The sequence below is a fragment of the Paralichthys olivaceus genome, chromosome 19 (assembly GCF_024713975.1).
Source record: "Paralichthys olivaceus isolate ysfri-2021 chromosome 19, ASM2471397v2, whole genome shotgun sequence".
Lineage (NCBI taxonomy): Eukaryota > Metazoa > Chordata > Actinopteri > Pleuronectiformes > Paralichthyidae > Paralichthys > Paralichthys olivaceus.
The window spans coordinates 3,498,323-3,520,186 of record NC_091111.1 but is presented as its reverse complement, the minus strand read 5'-3'; the positions used below and the strand labels follow the sequence as shown (position 1 = coordinate 3,520,186).

Below are 21,864 nucleotides of genomic sequence, written 5' to 3'. Positions count from 1 at the left end.
AAATTAAAGAAACTGAGGCAGAGACACACTAGGAAAGTTAACAATTAAATACAGAATCTTAAAACACAAAGTCCAAAACACAAGTCCATAACTTCAAAAAGTCCATAAGAGTCTCTCAAGAGTTTAGATCGACAGAGTCAGACAGCTCTTGTGGCAACTGGCAGCTAGTTTACAGAAAAATTAGGACATTGAAATACTAAGGACAAAAATCAGCTGAGCCATATTGAAGGTGACTGACAAGGTGATCAACATTCCACAGACCCCCCCGATGGTTACCACAGAGCAACAGCTCCTCCATAAGGCGAGATCAGACTGCACTTTGAAACCCTTTCTTCAGGCTGGCTTAAAATACCCCCCCTGCAATAAACCTGATCAATTTGCACATTATTTACGATATTAACTTTAGGAATTGTACCAAATTGTATATAGAAACATATTTTGTATTCATGTACATCTTATTATTTTCTTTCCGCTACCTTGTTGACCGTGTCCTCAAGAACAAGGCGGCCCCTGAATTGGGACACGGCAAAATGATTCATTTTCACAGGCACAATTTAGACATTGATACTTTGACATGAAATAACAGGTATAAAAGGTGTTACTAATTACATTAATTACAATTCTGTGCTATTTAGACAGAGTCTTAACAAATGTGATGAGTAATGTATGTTTAACTATGTTTCATGTCAAAATGGCATCTGTGAAAAAGGTCTGTTGCAACTGAGCTGGAGCTAAGAGAGGAAATCAAGTAAAAACGTATTTCATCTTTTGATTGATTATCAATATCAAATATTGCTTTAATTTCAGAGAGTCTAGAATGAGTTTTAAACCAAGTACATTTTTCATTGTAAAGTAAGGTCAGGGACATTTGGCTTCTCACCTAAAGCAGAGAGGAATATATTGTCTTACAAGTGCGACCACAACTTGAAGTCTTCGAGGTTTCAGAGCCTGCTGTTCGAAGTGTCTCTGTGATGAGACGCTAACAGGCCTCGTGGGCAGGTCTCCATCAGACAGATGTTGACTGTAATGATGCTCAGGGGAGCATGGTCATCCCCAGCTCAACCAGCCGAGCCAAATCAACCACTGCCTATTTAGAGGAAGGTCTTCGATTGGCTCGCCCCACGTTAGGCCCCCACGCTCCGTCTCCTCCCAGGTTAACTGTGAGAATCCTGAGATTGCAGGGACACAGCCAGACCGTAATGAACACACATAATCACCATGTTAATGATGTGAGGGTGAACGTGTTTGCACTCAGCTGCAGCGGAGAGAAAGAGCAGTGGAGATGGCTCATTAAATCAGCGACAGGAGAGATTATTAGTATACCTGTAGGTTCTTCATGTATTCACATGGAGATAAAATAATACTTCCTGTATATGGACGAAAGATATCACGCATCTTCATTTACAGTGTGTGTTCCACACCTGTAGGACTCGTGACCAGCATCGTCCTATCAAATGTTGCAGCGGTGCAGTATCCTCCCAGGGAAGGATATTGATGTAACTCCATGCTCATGTGCATGACACGGATTGTCTTACATCTCCGGCTGATCTTTGATCTCTGTGAAACAGGAGAAAATCGGAAAAAAAGATTTTTCTGGTATTATTGTTGCTGTATTATTATTATCTCCCAGATCCTAAATGGTATGACGTTAGAGAGTTTCCTTGTGTCCATGTCTTGCTGAGATCCCTGCATCAAAATCAGTTCACAATGAAGGTGCCTCTATTTGTAATGTAAAAAACATGTCCATCAAACACCTCATTAAAGTATGAATCATAGCGGTACAATTATTCTGCACAATCCACAGTGCTGACACCTCCATCGAGCCATCAAAAGACACTAGTGATGAGCAGGCTGATTGTGCTGGGCTGAGTCTGCTGTGCAGGCACGTGTACAGTAAGGAGAGGTGAGCCTGTGTGCATACTGGTGTGTAGTTGTGCACTGCACTAGAGCTGCATGTGTGATTAAAAGCAGGGAAAGCCTTTTTGCATCCTGTCTTAGCTGTTTGCCTGCAGCACCTGCCACTGAGTTGTCTCTGGCAGCGGAACACACACGTCTCTGAGCGGAGTGCTGAGCTGGCCTCTTTCTGCCTCCTGACTCATCTCTCTGACAAACAAATGGAGAAGATCATGGTTTTTTTTGGGGTGCACAGATTCTATTTAATGTGCTTCTACTAAAATGAGGAGAAAACACTAAAACACTGTAATTTAAAAAGCACAAAAGTGTAACTACAGGATACTTTTGCTGATGATATGTTGAATTACTTTTATTATTCTGTCCTCATCCTTCCAGACCTTTCTGCTGCATTTGACCCAGTGAACCACCAGATCCTTATTTCCTCCCTTCAGGATCTGGGTGTCTCAGGCTCTGCTCCCTCCCTGCTCTCATCCTTCCTCAAAGACCGCACTTACCGGGTAACTTGGAGAGGATCTGTATCTGAACCATGTCCTCTCACTACTGGGGTCCCTCAAGGTTCGGTCCTGGGTCCTTTCTTCTGTCTGTACACCAACTATCTTGGCTCTGTCATTCACTCGCATGGGTTTCTACACAGGTAGAAGTACACATCTCTTCCTGTCTGACTGACATCTCTCAGTGGATGTCTGCACACCACCTGAAAATCAACCTTGACAGGACCAAACTACATTTCCACTACCATGACCTGACTATTACCTTTGACAACTTCATGGTAACCCCCACCCAGACTGCTAGGAACCTGGGTGACACTCAACAGTTAACTCTCCCTTACTACCAACTTTACTGCAACAGCTCGCTCGTGTAGATACAGTACATGCTGCTCAACATCAGGAGAATCCGTCCCCTTCTCACTCAGAAGGTGGCGCAGGTTGTGGTCCAGGCTCTGGTCATCTCACACCTAGACTACTGCAACTCCTTCCCACTAGTGCTGTCAGAACTCTGCAGCTCATTCAGAATGCAGCAGCTCGACTGGTCTTCAACCAACCTAAGTTCACTCACACTGGTTACCAGTGTCTGCCCGCATCCGTTTCTGTGAACTGTGAACTGTGTGTCTGGGACCAGTCTACATCCAGGACATGGTCAAACCTCATGGTCGAATGCAGTTATTGGATACAAGCGTCAGCTAAATGAAATCCAACTGTCCTGGGACAGAGGCAACCAAAAAATCTCAAGTGGAGTTTTTGAGGATTTTAATTAAACCAAGGAAGATGGGTTTTTTTAATACACACTAGCATCTTAAATACTTTTTGAAATGCATGTGAGCATAATAATTATATGATATCATGGAGAAAGAGAAGATGTTTTGTTTATGTGCATGAGGATAGAAAGAGATTTATAACCGACTGGATTTACAGACTGAATTAAAGCAATAGAAGCCCAGTACGAGTACCAAAGTGTGTGTGAGAACAAAAAAAAAACAACACCGTGCTATTTTATGCTTCACACACTCCTGACTTCAAAGAGATTTTAAATCAATTAGTTATGTCAAAATCACACTCTAAGCACCCCCCCCCCCCCTCCCCTCTCTCTCTCTCTCGGTCTCTCTCAGTGTAGCCACAGACCTTAACCTGAATGTTTTGATGAAGCACAAACAGGAGCAGCGGTGGTAGCACAGCTTCTCTTTGATGTCTCACTTAAGTGACTATTGTGCTGCATAATGAGACTCACGCTGACCTTTGTGGAATCAACTGGCCTTATTATTCATTCAAAAACAAAATTAACTCGGCGTTTTCACTACAAGGACGAGATAATCTGTCTTTTCTTCTGTCTCTCTCTCTCTCTCTCTCTCTCTATGTTGCTGTGTGTGTGTGAGAGCAAGTACTCGTAGTTCTATCTTTCTGAGGACCAGTCTGCACATGGACATTTTCTAGTGCACCTTTAACTTCAGGGGCCTTGGCTTTACGGTGATGGTTAGAATCAGGTTTGAGTTGGGATAAGGTGTTCAGCTGTGATTAGGTTGTTTTAGTGTTTCAGTGAAGCAGCAACTCATTCCCCTCTGTATATTTGCTCCATCCAGTCTCTGCCTTGTCTTGTTCGTCCCCAGTTGGTCTCTCTCCGCTCGTCCCGTCCTTATTGATGATGTCTAGTGTCAGAGCTGAAGTTGGACGTGACGCATGTTTTAATGCCACTTGGAATTTTCTAACTTGTGTAACGTTAGGTGTTCGGTTGAGTTAAAACTTGATGGGACGTCTTGTTGCTTGCCAGAGCTACTGCCTCTTTGAAAAACTATATGGCTGCACTGGGAAAGTCAAATGACATGAGTATTTCAGCAGCCTCCATAATAAGTGTCTGTATATAAACTGAAAACATCTTTTCTCAGGACATTTCATTCTGTTTCGGACAGGAAACTTTATTATAACTGCCTGCAGCACAAAGTACCGGGAACATTTTGTGCAAATCTTCTGTGATAAATAAAACGCAGAGTGTAAGTGGAGTTAGATTTTCTCTGCACAGTGGTTCTCCTCTTCTAACTCCTTACCGCCTCTCCTTCAAATCTTTCCTTGACCTTGTGACGTATTCCATTGAGGTCAAGGAAGAGTGGTTAGGAAAGGAGAGAGGATATTATTTCCAAACGCAGCCTATTAATCACCAAAGTGCAATGAATCCTGGGATAGGTTGGGCTGGGATGGATCCACTGGTTGAAGCCTTCGCTTCATGGGGATGGAGGGACGCATTTGCTGGCTGCATTTGAAGGAGCCTTTGAAATGGAACAGTTTCATGTTTTCAAGTCCCGCTTTATTTTGCAGTAATGCTGGTCTCCTTTGTTTCACTTCCTGTCCTTAAGTGTTTCCCTCCACTCTTTGTTGGGCTCCGTCAGAGAGACTCCTGCTCACTCTGCCTTCATTTCAATAAAAGACCTTCAGCTGCTTATTGTGTCCTTGCCTGTGTTCCGCTCCTCGGGTCCAAAACTGAACCGAACTCAACAGCCAGAGAATAAATCATGCTGATGTGTCCCCACAAAGATTGTGGTAAAAGTTTGTGTGTGTGTGTGTGTGCAGGCTGGCAGCGAATGGCACAGAAGATGTGCATTGCCATGGCAACAAATGGACAGTTCACCCCAGGCAGCTCCCCTGTCCTCAGAGGGTTATGTGATTTGATTCAGCTCTATTGGCAGAGCCACCTGCAAACGGTCCATTTCCTTGGCACATCCAGGACACGTGATGTATGACTGAGGTCAACTCACACTGTTCAAGTAAAATCTATTTAAAGTGAGTTGTTCCCGTCTTTCAGTCTGTGATGAAGTGTCTGCATGTTGTCAAAGGTGAACTGTTCAATATTTTCATAATAACAATAGATGTAATAACTTTGTATAAAGTCAGAGGTGACAGCTGAGAGACTTATAGCCTCTTTCAGCTCATCGCTTTTGCTTCTTTTTCTCATGACCTCCTTTTCTGCAACAAAACAAAAATCCTAGAATAAACTGAACTCTTCATAGCTGTGTGTCTTTATGTGTTTCCTGATCTATTGCCCTTTTGGCAGATTTTCTAAAAATATTTCCTGCAACTTTTAGAAGAAAAACCACAAACTAAAGTTCAGTCAGGAACACTATGTCATGATTTACCCATTTGTTGCAAATGGGGATACAGTTATGATTTGCGCTCAAGGCTCCATTATTTGGCTGTTCCCTGGATTAGCCGAGCAGCGAGTTAGGATAAAACAGGGAACATGTGCAGAACCCCCTATTGTTTACCGCGACCGTGTTTGGACTTGGTGCTAGAAAGGTGGAGGCCGAGGTGGTGGGTGGCAGTGTAGCTGAGCAGGGATCAGCGAGGATGAGGTCGTATTTAAAGGGACTGCTTTGTTGAGAGAATGGGCTGTGATTGGTGGGAATCAGTAGCTGACAGCTGAGCACATGACTCCGTGTCCTGCATGAACTAAAGCGATGCTTCATTTAAGAACCTGCCTTAATGATTGGATCCAGGTAACAAAGTCATTGAATCTATTTTTTAGCATCAGACTCCACTTTGTTCATTTTCTCAGCAATTACATCAAACAGAGCTCAAACATATAGCAACATGTTGGCAATAGCAAACAACATGGATGTATAGTTGTACTTTGATTATTTTTTTATTCTGAGCCACAAGGGCAAAAAAAGTGAACCTGAATCTTAATGTGAAAAGTCTTAAAAATAATTAAATCTTTGTAAGAATTTAAATTATGACCAAACAATGTTCTAAGTAAGTAAAGTAATTGTGTTGTTATGACAAACAACATTTTATCGACCTATTAGATTTGCAGTATGTGCTCCCCTCAGGTAATGAGGGCTGGGAGTGCTGGTTTAGCTTTGACAGTAACACACAGATTCAAAGGGAATTTAAAGCTCAGTGCATTGATTCTGCACTGCAGCAAATTCAATTTAGTTTATTTCAATTAATCTGAGTTAAAAGTTAAGATGCTGACTCCTCATGAAACAGAAACATGTGGTCAACATATATACTCAGTTTGTCATTTGTCTTTTTTATGATGAACCTAACACATCAGCTGTACAATACAATACAGAATACAGTATGTGGGTGTGAACACTGGTCGATTTCTCTGCAGCAGACAGACAGTCGGAGTTATCTCGTGGAAAAGAGCTCCATCTTGTGGCAGCAGGACTTTGTGCGTAAATGATGGGATGAAATCTTGGCTTCTTGTCTTCAGAGGACACAACTGGGAAAAAGACTCTTTGCGCTTTGCATTACAGGTGGGTTCAATGTGCAAAGCTCCTCTTTTACATCAGTAAGACTCTGTCCCACTCTTATGATTCTGGTTTCCACACACAGGGCGCCTGAAGTCTCCCTGGGACAGCAATGAAGACACGACTCACTCAGGATTGGACAGGAGCTGCAGCCGAGGAGGATCCTGGTTCAGCTGCAGAAGAATCCGTCAGTCCACCTGAGGACACGAGACTCCACCTGCCAAAGATAACAGTCCACTGAGGAGGATGAGAAGGTTCTTTAACTGGGTGATGAGTATTTGTCGACAGAAACAAAACATTAACAAAGGACAATAAAAATTCAAACTCACTTCATGTCCTCCGTGTGATTTGGAGATGATGGTTAAATCACAGTATAACCCATTAAAACAATGCATGGATGCAAATGTATTCAGTTTTTGTTGAGTCTTCAGAATAATACAAATAAATCTATTATGGTTTAGTTCTGGCAGCTGTTTCAAAGTTATTACTTTACAGCAACGTGTAAAAATCAAATTACTTCTTTGAACTCCATCTGTTGGAAGATGCACATTGTAGCTTTTCTAATTCACACTTAATATGACAATAATGACTTTGTCCACGCAGAGACAAAATGGGCACCACGTCTTAGAAACAGAGAGCTTAGATACGAACCTACGAATGAACTAAATCCACAGACGGCAAGAGGAAAAAAGGAAATACTGTAAATCTTTATTTGAAGCTGCAACATTTGTACAGATGGGCGTTTAGATGAATCCTCACTGAGCTTCACTTCTCATTCACTGGTGTCAAATATTACAATACATCCTGATCTCTACTCAGACCAAACCAGAGAGAGAAGCTTTACCTCCATATTATGAAGAAGACAATCACCATAATGTGTCCTGGGCTGTACAGGGTGGTGCTATCTGAAGTATTCAACTCTTTTTGATCTGGCCAGGAAGGTATTGACCATCATACTTCTTTTTTTTTTTTAAATACATTTTGAAGAAATGCCCAGAAATGTGGCAAATCTATTTGTAAACATAACTACAGTGGTCAAATTGATAATTAACTTAAAAAAGCAACATTAAATATCTACTGAGAAACATCACTACTTTCAATTCTTTGACTCAAAAAAATAACATGATTAAAAAATATATATTTACAGGGTCTTCAGTCAGCACAGCATAAAAAATTACTAGCTAAGTATAGGTTTTTTTTGCTACTTGTGTATCTACAGCTGCACGGGCATAAAAATACTTTGTTTTGGGTTTGCACATGCACAGGTTATAAACAGTTCACAGCACCGCATGTTGTCACAGTCTAAATGTGGCCGAGCTAGTTGGGGCTGAAACGGGTAAATAAACAAATTCACGTGGCAGTGGTGAGAAATCAACCCCTTCATGAGGCTCCAGCAACTAGCTGGACAGAAATACGGATGTTTCATCAATGCTACAGAAACGCAGGAAGTAATAGACAAAAATAAACGCCGTTTGGAATTTCATCATAAAAGCATGGTACATCTGGGATGTGGTGACCCACTAGATGACGACATTACTGTAGAATAAAAATCAAACTAATCCTTCCTCTCTTCAGCAGAGATATCACACTCTTAATTACACATACTGCCCCCAAGAGGACAGACGAGGGAGAGCTGGACACTGAGGGAACCTGAGGTAGCAAAGCCCGAATCAAATACACTTTGGAAGAACTGATAAAAAAAACAAAAATGCCTTCAAGCATTAGTGCATTTTTTTCTTGAGACCTCATCATTAAATCATTTTACACTCTGGAGTCGAAGCTACTTGATAAAGCTATACACAACAAAATGATCATGACAAAACTTTCCTAGTTCAACTTTCTTAAAAAAGTTCTGGGTCCTGAGAAACATGATCCTAGTTCCAGCCAGTGACCGTATACAAAGATGGCCGACATGACGATTAAAAAGTGAAGCTGTAAAACACCTGGGGCGCCCTCTGGTGGCTGGCTACATTACATGTCATAAACTTTCATGAGGGCAAATGTAAAATGGATTTAACTGAAAAGAATGTACAAGTAAAATTAAGTTTTCTCAAAGATGATTCTATCACTTTAGGGAGTTCTTATCACGCTGACATGTCCTGAAGTTTCTGATCAGTTTTTTTTATTGGGGATTTGATGCTACCTGATCACTGCTCATGGCTGCTGTAATAGTTTGGCTTCATTTTTTCAGTGTGGGAGGAAGTGGAGACAAGTCGTCCATCTTTATATATAAAGTCACTGGATCCAATTTACAGATAATTAAAAAGTGAGCATTTTCAATACCAACCATGACAATATACACAAGCTGTAAAATTATAGGAGGGTATACTTACAACATTATTCATAAAAGCAAAGATGATACTGTCATTTTGAATATCAGAACAAAGCGTAAAACTTACCGGTATAAGTATGCAGGTGGTGTATTATTCTTCCAAGTATTAAAACAACAGTGTATATACAAAAATATACATCCTAACAAGACATTCCTAGCAGAGGTGTTTGTTTTTCCCATCATTTTGCAAGATCTTAAAGTAATATTTTTTTTTTTTAGGTATTTTCTATTTAAAAAGAAAATTCTTCAAACAGTTCATAAAACCAATGAGTCTTTTTCTTCCACGTAAAACTTCAATGTACTGTGGCCTTCTCAGTCCAGAAAGATTTTGAAAAATTCTTTGTTTTTTTTATCTAAAAAGTCAATTTGTTCATTTATTATTTTTTTTGGCGAGCCTTCTGATACTGGTTTAAAGAAAGGCCTCAGCTCGAGTGTCCAGCGTCAGGCTCCTCAGTAGACGCGGGGAATGATCCGGTAACGAACAGTCCGGCAGTACTCGTCCCACGCTGAGCCGTACTTCCTCCTGCAGTCGCTCATGTCACGGGAGTCCCGGTGCACGAGCAGTATGATGAAGTAGATCATGTAGTACCACGGCAGGAGGTGGCTGAAGCCTGAGACAGAGGACAGACGAGACAGATTAACCTGTGAGTATATCTCCCATCTGTTCACAGCAATAAATTCAAGTTCTCCACAAAAAAAAAAAATGCACTAATTCATGGTTTCTAGTCTGTTTCACTTTGCTTATACATTTTTTAACAGTGAACACTAGGAAGTTTCAGATCATTTTTTGTCTCATAGCCAGGACTCACCACAGGGCAGGGACCAGGCCAGAGCCATGATCAGGTCTCCCAGGTAGTTCGGGTGACGCACCACACCCCACCATCCAGAGACCAGGAGACTCTTCCCTGTCGCTGTGGGGATCGTTTTCAGATCTGGAGAAAGACAAGAAGTTAACGACACGAAAAAGGACAACGACGAGGAAGAAAGGAGGGGTTTGTTGTTCACATTATTTGTTGTGGATATTTCTGTAACATTTGATGTTAATAAAAGTGCATTTTCAGCATTTTGTTGAGTGTTTCATGCTGAAATTATTTGTGAGCCAAGTTTCTGAAAATGCTGAATGTAATGACAGATACTGAATTTAAATATTATTCACACTTAAAAAGTTCTTGTTCATTTAAAACACACTGTAGCTCATTTCCACCACCATTACGACCTTGTTAGTTCCATGCAAGTGACTGTGATTGAGACGACTGTCTGACTGACTGTTTCACCAGTTTCATTTGGAAGGAAATAAAGATAAGTATAGGAGAAAAAACATCTCATTACAGGACCAAGACATAGCCCTACACCTGCAGGACAACTTACAGGACAGTTTGGGGTCTGATGGGTCTCTCCTGAAGGCATTCTTCTCAGAGTTGGACTTCCTGAAGATGTAGAAGCCAATGACTGAGAGTGAGAGAGAGACCAAGAGAAACGTTAGCAAAACCACACCGAGGGGATACATATACTTCCTGAAAATATATAGCTTGACAAAATATAAAGATGCATTTTATGAAGCCAATAGCGTAAATCCTGAATTCATACAAACAGTAAACTGAGCCTGATGCTTTGCTCCTACTCACGTTTGAGTGTGACGATGGTAGCAACTGCTAGGGGGCTCAGGGAGTTGGGGTGGCTGACCAGGTAATAAGCCTGCAGGGTGTAAGTAAAAGGAACCCACACCAGATCTCCAAACGCCAACATGAAGCCAAAGCCATCATGCATCAAGTCCATGGTGGTCAGGATGGCCTCCTAGGGAGACAGACACATTCAGCCATTATTCATTAGGTCTGAACACATTTGGTTTAATGCAGTAAGGAGCTTTATAGGATGTTTACCTGCACGTGTAATTATTAGTTCTATTATACTGACATCACATTTTGTTGGGCTTACCTCATTCCAGAGGCCGTCCACCACATAGAGCAGCTGGAAGACATTGACGAGGATCATGCTGTACGATGGAGCATCCAGACCGTGCAGCTTCATCTCAGCCAGAGCCAGCGCAAAGTTGATCAAACACTGAACAATCAGAGACAGAAGAATTACGTCGTTGTCATCGTTTCTTAATCATCCTGGCAGATCTGTGTCACTTTGTGGAGACACAGATGAACAGAAAAACAACCAATGCATAAAACAGAACAGAAACGTTCTTCCAATGACTGTTAAAGGTGATCAGTGCAGCCATGCTACATGTCTGAGGTTACAAAGGAATGTGTGTTGAATATGACAGGCCCCTTCATCAACTCTACAATCAACAGATTACAGGTGCATTTTGGGTGATTGTGTTTTTGATAACAAATGTTCAAGGAACTGGCACAAAATATCTCCTCTCTCGCTTCCATCTCTCACTGACACACCCACAGACTAGGTAAAGACAACAGAATTTGGTCTTCATGAAAACAAATTTGTGTATTTGAACACAGAGTGGGGGAATGAGATGCGATCACAAGTGGTCATAGCTTTTCTATAAGTGCGTTCACTGATGCTGCTGCACACACACATGCAAACATATCAATCTGCGGTTGTTGGGGTGATGGTGGCAAAACATTCAAGCATATCACCCAACCCTAGTGTCCCATAACAACTCACCCAGCCGATCAGTCCAGGACGCATCTCACAGAAGAATTTCAGATCGAAGTCTTTAATGCGAGGATTGAGCTCACGGCCTTTGAAAAAGTCATACACTACATTGCCTGGGGGAAAAAAAAATAAGGACAGGTGGAATAAATCTGAGTGTGCAAGTTCAAAGCAGGCAACAGTCCAAAATAGTCATTAAAGGATGAGAATGAATCTGATTGGAGATTCATTTCCTGGGATATTTCTGCTTACCAGAGTTTCCCCCCAGTGCCTGCTGCTCTGGGGCAGCGTTGTGCGAGCGGACATACAGATAGACGCTGAGCAGGACGGAGACCAGCAATGAGGCCACAGCGAGCTGCAGGAAGTGGCTGTGGATGTAGGTGAGGTCAACACCCTGGTGCACAGCTACTGCCACGGCCACGGCACTCACCACAATGGCAAAGAAACCTGTGAGCAAACAGAGAAGGTTACACAAAGTCGGAGAATTGCAGCGAGTAAAGTGTGGAAGTTAAACTCAACAGCTTTAAATTCAATAAACACAACAATGAAACAAAATATAAACTCAGATGGCGGTTTATTAGGTAAACCTATCTTAAGCTAATGTGGTCTGATAGTGTCATAAATACTACCTACATATAATGTTCAGATTATAATGGCTGGAGTCAGAGTACACTCATTGATAGGAATGGTTAAGGGACACCTGTAAATACTCTTTAAAACTATTATTAGAATATGGTATAATTCTATAGGACTGTTATATTTGACTGCACCTTATAAACTTCCAACTAAGTGTATATTCAACATGTGAAAATGTCAATCACCACAAAAGTATGCTTGTAGTTCAAGTAACAATAACACATGAGCCAGGGTTCTAACCTGATACTTAATTGTGAAAGTTACAGTGAGCATTGCTTCACACAGCCTCACCATTGGTTCTGTACTTCAGCCTCTCCCCAGACCTCAGTGGCATTCCCTCGCTCAGCTGGAGACAGACAGGAACAGAATAATGACATTAACAGATGACAAAGTGTATTTTCGTCACGTGAGGTTCACTCACACACAAGCATGATCACATCCACTGGATATGGAGCCACTCCATTATGACATTTCAGCTCACAGAAGGTGTAAATGCCAGAGCTCCACAGGAGCCATTCAGAGTGGGCCGACGGGAGTCATGCTGCTTTCATACATGAACTGCAACCCTGAACTTTTTTTTTTACATGTTACCAGGTGAAGCTCCAGCTGAACTGGATAGTAAACAGTTTACTCTGCCAGCTTCATACATGTGTGTGTAATGCCTGTCTGAGCCTGTGTGAAAACCATATCACAGTATTTCTATGTCTGAACTCAAACAATATCTGGTTGTCTGCAGTTTAAAAGAGCAACTCTGGATGTTAAACAGTATGTAAACAGTCAGTTCACAAGCTTCACTTCAATTCATTTAAGTTTATATTGAATGCATCCAACCATAGCACTTTAGTGACTAAAGGTGGAAGACACTCATCAACTTTTTGATCTAAGAAAGTAAAACTTTGACTGAAAACCAGAACAAAAGATGGGCGTATGGGATTTATAATTTAGATTCGCACAGAGTAATCTCATTTAGAGGAAGACATGAAGACAAAGACCTTGCTTTTTCCTGATTAATAATTAAATTGGTGCCTCATGCCAGAGCGATTAAATTGAAGAAGTCATGCGCCAGTTCATGTGTCTTCCTGTATAATCACACAAAGTAGTACGTAGTGACTACATGCAGCTGGTCAGCTACCACCTTGCTTGAGGCCAGTTCATAGTTTCTGCTTGACTATAACAAATGTGCACCACACACTTCTATGCATACGTGAACACGCAGTGTGTGCAACCGTTTCACAAGAATAGGACCAAGGACGGGAATTAAACACTGCAAACATACACATACTGGCAGGTCTGTCTCTTCACTGGACCTGGAATGACCTGTTCCAATTTAAAATATACAGTCTCGTGATCCAGCAGAGGATGATCACTGTCAGCTTGACCTATTGCATGTCCTCTTGAGCTTTCACTAAAATAATTCATGTTAGAATATATTCAAACAAATTGAGTGTCATGTCAATATTTTTCAGCTTTTCTTTTCTTTTTTTAAACTGACAACCTGTTCATACTGGTGCATGTGTGTGTGTGTTTTCACAGGAGACTCAAATTTTGGGTTTCACATGGAAACATACAAAGTGGACAAAGGGAAATGGGGAAATTGGAACGGGCAAAAAATACTGCTCTATTAATGTTACACACTTGTGTGTAGAGATGACAGCTCTTCTCACACACCTTTCCAACAGGTAGGACGTAGAGGAGGGCCTGGAACAGGATCCACAGGATTACAAAGCCAAGGGCCTGGACATCCCAAAAGGCTTCAAGAGGGGGCAGTGGCGGGGGGAAGTTGAACAGGCTCGGGTCCTCCAGGTTAACTTGGAGCACCAGGAAGAGAACCCAGGATGGCAAAAAGAGCAGCCAGAAATATGCTCCTGGAGAAATAACAGATTTATAATAAGATTTCTGTGTGAATTTGCACCTCAGGCTATGTTATGCATTTGATATGAAACTGCACTTCCTGTACATTCTGTATCCTACCTATCTTCCCTCCAAAGTCCAGTGGGGTGGAGAGGGTGGAAGCAGGAGGTGCAGCCTCCTTGACGGCCTCCTTCTCCTGCTGCTCTGCTACGACTGCAGCTGGTTTTGCTCCTCCGTCATCTTTCCTGCGGCGCAGATTGTAACGGCCCAGGTTCTTCTCAGACTCAGCCTCCACCTTCCGTAGAAACATTTAGGATTTTGGATTATTGCAGACAATATTTCAAAGGTTTTTTTGCACAGCTTTCCCATGCCAGGGCTCTAGAGTGCGACCTGAAATTTTCCTTGGTCACACTGGTGCACCTAACGTCTCTCCTCTGAGTCTGGGAGCGAGGGAAAGTTTACACTTACACACACACAGGCCCCAGGCCAGCCACGCTCCCACTCACCGACACACAGGCAAATGGAAGTACAAGATTGGTGACGTTATCAGGATGCACTGAGCACAGGTGCATGATGATTTTACTGTGTTTAGTCCTCAATGATATTAAATATAAGTTAAGCCAATTGTTCTTCTTAATTATACAGAAATTAGAAAATATATTTACAATATAATTATAAAGCTGAGAAAGTCTGTTTGCATGGGCAGATCTTTAATATTTAAAACATATATACTCTAGATGACCCTGGTCTTGAGCAATAGTGTGCAGTGAATCCTATGAATTGTCTAGACTGTGGTGGACCGCCACAGTTGCATAATTTGAATTTTTTGGCATCTCATAATAATAAAATTGATTTCTAACTTGGTGTGTGCAGCACAATAATTTTACTGTCCACACAGACAATCAGACCTCAGAGTTTTGGCATGCAATGCACTCTCCCGCAGGAGAACTTATCACTCTTGAGTCTGCATACCTCAGAATCTGTTGTGCATGAGAGTGACCTTAGTGAGCATGAACCCAAGTTACCGCCAGAGACTGAATTAATTCTGTGGAAAATGCTGAGAGTATGTAATTTAACAACGTATTTTTATGAACAACTCTAAATAACTTTCCAGTAAAAGATGTGATCTTGTGTCAAATCATGAGCAATGATTAGAAATCAAATCCAACAGTAAAATTCCCTCCATTACACATTCACAGCTCTGTGGGATCTGAGTTTGTAAAACTTTTTCATCAGTCGTCCCCTGCTCCCCAGTTGTCTAGAAAATTCCAAAAGCAGGGAGAGTAAAGAGGCTGCACATGTTTGAACAGCATGTGACTGACCAACTAAAGCATGATCTTGTGAGGGGAACCTCTCAGTTGGAAAAACACATATCCACACACAGTGCCCCCCCCACATGTGCACATCATGACATTCCATTGGCTCTAACCTGCCTCAAAGCCCATTCAATATTGGAAAGCCTGTATTGCCTGGAATGCATGTTATTTTGTCATATGTCTGTCAACCTATCTCGTAAAACATATTTCTGCTCAAGTGAAGTGTAAAGTAAAAAGGCTTGAGAATTAAAAACTAGCATAAATACTCTTTATACAACATACAAGAGAAGAATTATGTCTGGGCATTTTCATACTTTCATACTTAATCTGTCTGTCACTTGAATGCATTGAATGAATTTGGTTTTTGTTTAACTGTGTATTGAAAGAAGCTGTGCACGTTAATGTTTCTATCCATTCAAAATTGAACCATTCATTTGAGTTTAAGGAGTTGCAACTATCAGGAGCTCCAAATACATGAACAGCTTTTCAAATACAAAACAGAACTCACCTCATTCACTTTGTTAGCCGTGTTATTCTCCTCTTTCTTTTCATGTTTATTGTTGCTATTGTTCTCAGCTGGCATTGTCTGCTGCTGCACATCAATAAGGGGTGAGTGATGGAAATGGAGACAAAGAGGGAAGGGGGAAAAAAAGCACAACGTGAGGACCAGACACAGGGAATTTGTGCTCAAAATCAGAAACAGAACCTGACATGTTTCCCCACAACGAAACTGAGCTGATGAGATGGGACAATTGACGATGATCAGGATCATGCCGGGCAATTCTAAGTAGGCCTGGAAGAATAATCATTGCTGTCTTTGAGATCTAGGCACTATTTCTATGTTATATGGGCCATTTTGCAGTGCACAGGACCTTATATGGCCACAACAAACCAAGATTAAGCCTTATTGTTTAACGCTATCACACTACTTGTACATGCATGTGTGTTTTTTAATGTGGGATTTGTACTCTTTGGCTTGGGTGTCTGATGGTTGAACCTCTTTCTGATGACATGAGCTCCTCTAGCATTATCAGTGCTGCAATAAGAAATTGAGAACTGGGAATTACCAGCGGGCCCAGCCTGACCTCTAATGCATCTTTCAGCCTTGTATCCTGACTGGATGACAGCGAACTGTCTGTCCCAGCTGCAGCAGCGACGGCCGCTGCTGTACGAGAGGACGAGCGCCGTGTTGTCCTTGCTGGAGAGCGGGACCGGCTGCGACGACGGCCCGGTGATCGAGAGCGAGAGCGGGAGCGAGTCTGGAAGCCAGCAAAATTCTGAAGGAAAACAGTGATTGAAACATGAGGAGACATTAGTAAACATTAGTACTAGGGTTACAAGGTTAAAGATATTATAAATATGTCGAACTCAATGGTGCATAAAAAACAAATATACACGATTGAGAAATTATTATTCAGTGGGGTCAAGAAAGGTCATCCATGATGTGTCTGCAGTAGAATGACATGTCTCCAAGTAATTTTCTCACAGAGACATTGTCATATTTCTAAATTGTCAAGAGCTGAATTTTTTACTTTTGACTTATTTGAAAAGTAAAAATGTCGATTGGTTACAGCATTGTTCATAAACACACTGCCATGTGAATTTTGTGATGACAGGAAAACAATTTGAAAGAAACCCAATGATCTTAGCATATCACATATAATATCAGATTCTGTGAATGTCTACAGTCTGAACTATTCATCAGACAACTGAGCAAAAATATTGCACAAGTTCCATCTCAACATCTTTAAACTAACTTATTGAAATGATTAAAATGTATCTGGTTCAAGGCTACACTACTTAAACAACTGACAACCTAGAGAATTAACCCAAACACACAAGAAATATTTAAACCAAGACCCTGCACAACATATTGTTTCAAGCGTGACTGTGAAAAGAGCAAGTGACACTGATTCTACCTTGATGTCTTGCTCCTTGAGCTCCAGCTCGGTGCCATCCTTGTAGATGACAGTGTAGAGCTGACTTGTGATGTCAAAGCCCAGGACCTTCACCTCATAGTACAGGCTGCTGCCAGGCCAGCGGCCCATCACCTTGTCCCCTTTCTGATACTTCACACTAGGCATCCTCATTGACCTGTGAAGAGTGAAACAGATAACTAGTGAGAGAAAGTTTTATGACAGTGAGAGTGAGAACAGGAAATACAAAAACACAAGAGCAGACAGACAGGAGACACGAGGGAGGAAACAGGCAGCAAGAGAAACAGAATTAAAGGAGATCAAAGATATAAGTATCTATTTTATTAAAAAGTCTTTCAAACAGCAGTGGAGACCTCTAAGGATAATTCAGCTCCTGATAAAAAGCTGGACGGAATTCTACCTTCTGAAAATAAAACAGCAACGAAAACAATCTCTGTCAACAATCAGAACAGTTTGAGCTGCAAGATGCTTTTGAGCCAAAACAGATATGGTACCACCAAATTCCCATTATGATTACAACATGACCAGAAATGAGTAAACCATTCTGACCACAGCATAACAAACAGCTACAACCATTTAAGAACAAAATGCAGGAGGGAATTTCTGAACTACACAGAATAAATAAAAGTTTAATTTTGTTTGCTGATGTGGGAAATTAAGTTGGCAGGTGTGTAGTGATGATTTCATTCTTTCACCAAAAACACAATAGTTAAAAAGGCTATTTTTAATTTGACCAAAGACCCTGTTATTTGTCTGTGATGAACATCATTTAGCTTTACCTGATTTGAAGTTACACAGTGCTGTTATTATTGTGCTACTTTAGTAATCGTATTATTTGTATAATTTATGGAATCAGACTTAGGGACAAAGTTGATGTCCAGCTAATTATTGTATTTCTCATTTAAGTATTGTGATTTTCTTGTTGCAACGCCGCTGATAGGATATTTTGTATTTTCAAATGGTATGCGAAGATAGTATTTATCTATTCATCTATGTTTCTATATTATATATAAAATATATAATCTCTTGTTGACTAGAGATATCTACCCTTGATTTTGCAGTTTACTTTTATATCAGGCTTAATGATACATGAGAAATTGTTGTTACATAATCCATATCGTCTTTTGTAAGTTTCTATCTACTGTGATTGTTCTATGCACACAGGCTGTTGTGAAGCTTTTATTATGATGTGATTTGTTTTGCTCTTAATGCACTGAAGGTACATAAGTGCCAAAATGTCAGCTTATTAAATAAATTCTGTACTGCATCACTATCAAGGTGCCTCAGCACATGTGTTTACACTCCTTAGAGTTGAGAGCATTAGCTATACAAATGACTCAGATTACTTTCACTTCATCTGCTTTGGATTCATTCAAGTACAAGAGTACGAATTACACTAGGAATACGTCATCACACACCACCTAGGTCTGTTCTGTTTATCATCAGGTTTAAAAACAGTGTCTGTGTTTATACATCTGATCAAACTGAGCACCCTCTTGGTTTACTACTTCAATACCAGCCAAACATTTTGAGAGACCGGGCAACCTCACACTTTAGAATGACAACATCCTCGTACTATGCACCGCTGGAAACAATGAGGTGGGCCAGGCAAGGTCAGCATTATGGAACATTAGGGACTAGGGAGGCTCAGTGTCTAGAAAACCACTACTGCAGAACTGCTGACAGGTCTGTCCCTGCTTGGTTTACCCAAAGCTGTCTGCCTGAAAGAGCCATTCAAGTCACAGCCGACCATGCAAGGGTTTTAGAGCAGCTACTGTAAAAGTTTTGTTACACTTGACTGTGGCTGTTTGCCAACTCAGGCAGCCACTTTGAAGAAGGCTATGAAATTCAGCTGGGCCAACAGCGGCGGTATCAGCAGGTCAGTTTTATGACAGCGGTAAAGTTCTGTGGACCAACATGGTATACTTCAAAGCTGCAGAAAACATTACCTAAATGATGGGCAGCTCAAAGGAATTGTAAATTGAAAAGTTAACCAATGCAGATATACGTTCATTCAGCTCATTCATAAAAACATATTCACTGAGATAAGATTAAGCACGTGCATGTTTCTGTTCCTGTAAATCACTGTTGCCACTGACCACATGAGAAAAAAGAGAAAGCCAATCAAAGTAGGATTAGTAGAGCTTTAACAACAAATGTAGTCACTAGATGGATGATAACACAGACTTCAACATATTAAGACTTTGGTTAGAGCAAAACAAATCTTAGCCACATACTAGATTTAGAGCCTCCCATCAGCAGCTTTAATTAAAATTCCAGCAGTTACCACAGCCATGTGCTTCAGCAATAATCAGGTAGTGTGGGTTATAATTAGAGGTATAATTGGTTGTTTTAGGATGTGATTCTAAACCCTTCATTTCACGAGAAATTAAGCTAAAGAAAATCCCATTAAAGGTAAACTTCACGATCTGTGCTAAAATAAGTATAAACTCCTGTGTGCAATGACATCTGATGTCTACATCCCTCTCTTATAAACCTTTATAAACACTAAATAACTGCAGTAATTTACAGCTAAAGCTTCAACAGTCAATTGGTAAATCAGCTCACCGGGTTTACAACAAACAGGCAGTAGGAATTAGACACATGCAGTCAACCCTTAGTCCACTGGTAAATGATCGTAATCCTGAAAAACACACACAAATCCAGCACATCTGTGTGAAACCACCTCAGTACGACACACCCAACGTCAGTCCCTGCGCTGCTCTCCTGCCTCGTCTGCCCAGTTTCATATGGGATGTGGAGGTCAGGGCCGGATCGTGACGGATGAGCTTCCCATCAGATCCCAGGCTGGACCGTGGGTGGAGTTTGAAACTGAAGTCAGGCAGACCACCCCCCACTAAAAACCTGGCATGCAGCCACTTCGGAATGTCAACAACACGTGGATTTAGTTTTTAACTCCCACCAAGGAGGCGCCAACCTGTTAAGTTCACATGGCATAACAAATATTATTTAACAATTGCAGGGGTTGAGGAATGGCTGGCGTGGTTCACTTTTCTGAGCAATTAACTGAACACAAACTTTAATCCTATATTCAATGCCAGATCCATGTCCCAGACCATATTAAACATTCTGTCAGTGAGGGTACTCTACATCAGTCCAGGTCTGAGGACCACACAGTGGATCAGACAGTCTAGGTGTTGTGCTGAGTTCTAAAATCCTGGGGATGCGAAGTTCTTGAGATGGGGAACTTCACCTAAACGTTCACTTACAGAACCAACCAGTCAGTTCTCTTCCTGGAGGTCAACTCTCCTGCAAAACCAAAAAACTTAGCGGTTACTTGGGATAAAACCTAAACCTCTCCTTAGCGTCGCATGGCCATGTTAGTTTTTCTAACACCGCGCCTTCTTTGCGTCACTAAGGAGCTCTGGAGCCGGGCTGGGCTCAGTGCTGCCCCCCTGAGGCCGGAGGCCCGCAGCTACCGGACAGTTAGAGAGCTTCGCCTGTCGTGGGCGTTTTTAACCACAGCTGCCACAAGGGGCAACAATGAGTCAATTAAACGGGAAACAAACGCTGACAATGACAGAGATTAAAACGAAGCTTTACTTTAACAGTGTTCAGATTCAATGAGACACAATCGAGGACTAAATGTCTCCGCTTTGCAGATGCACGTCTGGTTTATTTCCCCGCAAAAGAGCAGTGCACGACTGCCCCACAGCGTGAGCCTTTAACACCCAGCAAGTTTAAACATGTCACCGCAGGACACCGCGATGCGTGTTTGGGTTGAGATCAGCCACAGATCTCCTCACCACACAGTCCAGTCTGATGGTGCGAGAGCTGTGTCTTTAACGAAATGCGGCCAAAGTGCGTGTTGTTGCGCTCCGAGGAGGGAAAACGTCACGCGTTCAAACAGCGCGGGCGAGGAAGCCAAACAATCAGCCAGCTCGCACGTACGAATACGTTTGACAGGAGCAAGTTCAGCGAGGACGCACTGGAAACACTTCCGACACACGAGCAAAGAGCAGACCGTGCTAATGTTAGCATTACGGCATAATAAAGACTTTAAGTAGGCGCCGTCCAATTTCTCACTCCGTACGATTGCGCAGCGTTAATCTGGACGTTGAGGAATAGCACGGCCAACACCGCAGTTAACGTCGCAGCACTGTCGAGAGCTTGTATTCAAAAACACAAGGAGTTGTTAGGGAAGCGATGGCAGCACACAAGTTTAGATTCCAGGAACTAGCCGGAGCCTGCAGCCCCGTTACACGGCCAGCTTGAGTTAGCTTCGGCTAAACACCACTTTCCTAACAAAGAGGCGCACAACGCGATTTACCGCTGAGCGCCGTTCACGCAGGGCCCCGCACGGCTGCACTCACCTTAGACGCGTGATTCCAGTGCGAAGACGTGGTGAGATATTCCTCGGAAACACGCGGGATTAATAAATCCACTTTAATATTTTTTAAAAAGTGTCCCTGCAGAACGACTGACGTAGACTCCTTCTCCCTCCCTTTCTGGGCTAAACCCACCAGTCAGCAGGAAGGCGCGAAGCCCGCTGATTGGCTC

General features: G+C 41.9%; 1 protein-coding gene and 1 long non-coding RNA gene across 12 annotated transcripts; one reads left to right on the top strand and one right to left on the bottom strand.

The window, feature by feature from the left end:
* The first annotated feature begins 6,363 nt into the window (after positions 1 to 6,363).
* LOC138405515 (uncharacterized) lies at positions 6,364 to 8,827 on the top strand. The gene is made up of 2 exons (XR_011239280.1): positions 6,364 to 6,658; positions 6,738 to 8,827. It is a non-coding gene; the product is annotated as an uncharacterized lncRNA (long non-coding RNA).
* lbr (lamin B receptor) lies at positions 7,341 to 21,858 on the bottom strand. Of its 11 annotated transcripts, none has more exons than XM_069514614.1 (14): positions 21,678 to 21,858; positions 17,326 to 17,500; positions 16,492 to 16,683; positions 15,915 to 15,998; positions 14,211 to 14,385; positions 13,908 to 14,104; positions 12,531 to 12,585; positions 11,856 to 12,050; positions 11,616 to 11,719; positions 10,920 to 11,045; positions 10,610 to 10,778; positions 10,353 to 10,433; positions 9,794 to 9,916; positions 7,341 to 9,595 (listed from the first exon to the last, which is right to left on the bottom strand). In XM_069514614.1, the coding sequence occupies exons 2-14, from the start codon at positions 17,494 to 17,496 to the stop codon at positions 9,435 to 9,437; spliced, it is 1,833 nt and encodes a 610-aa protein (XP_069370715.1). In that variant the 5' UTR covers positions 17,497 to 17,500; positions 21,678 to 21,858; the 3' UTR covers positions 7,341 to 9,434. The 11 variants fall into 11 exon arrangements, with proteins under 11 accessions (XP_069370715.1, XP_019947279.2, XP_019947282.2 ...); XM_020091720.2 differs by having other exon boundaries at positions 13,875 to 14,104; positions 16,474 to 16,683; positions 21,678 to 21,828; XM_020091723.2 differs by having other exon boundaries at positions 13,875 to 14,104; positions 15,915 to 15,995; positions 16,474 to 16,683; positions 21,678 to 21,828.
* Between the last annotated feature and the right edge of the window lie 6 nt (positions 21,859 to 21,864).

Bases quoted from the DNA above. Each gene is read 5' to 3' on its own strand.
- lbr (XM_020091720.2), bottom strand. From the start codon at position 17,496: ATGAGGATGCCTAGTGTGAAGTATCAGAAAGGGGACAAGGTGATGGGC. The intron at 16,684-17,325 runs GTAGAATCAGTG...GTTTTCCTTCAG, and splicing joins TCAAGGAGCAAGACATCAAG to AATTTTGCTGGCTTCCAGAC. The intron at 14,105-14,210 runs GTAGGATACAGA...TTATTTCTCCAG, and splicing joins GGACTTTGGAGGGAAGATAG to GAGCATATTTCTGGCTGCTC.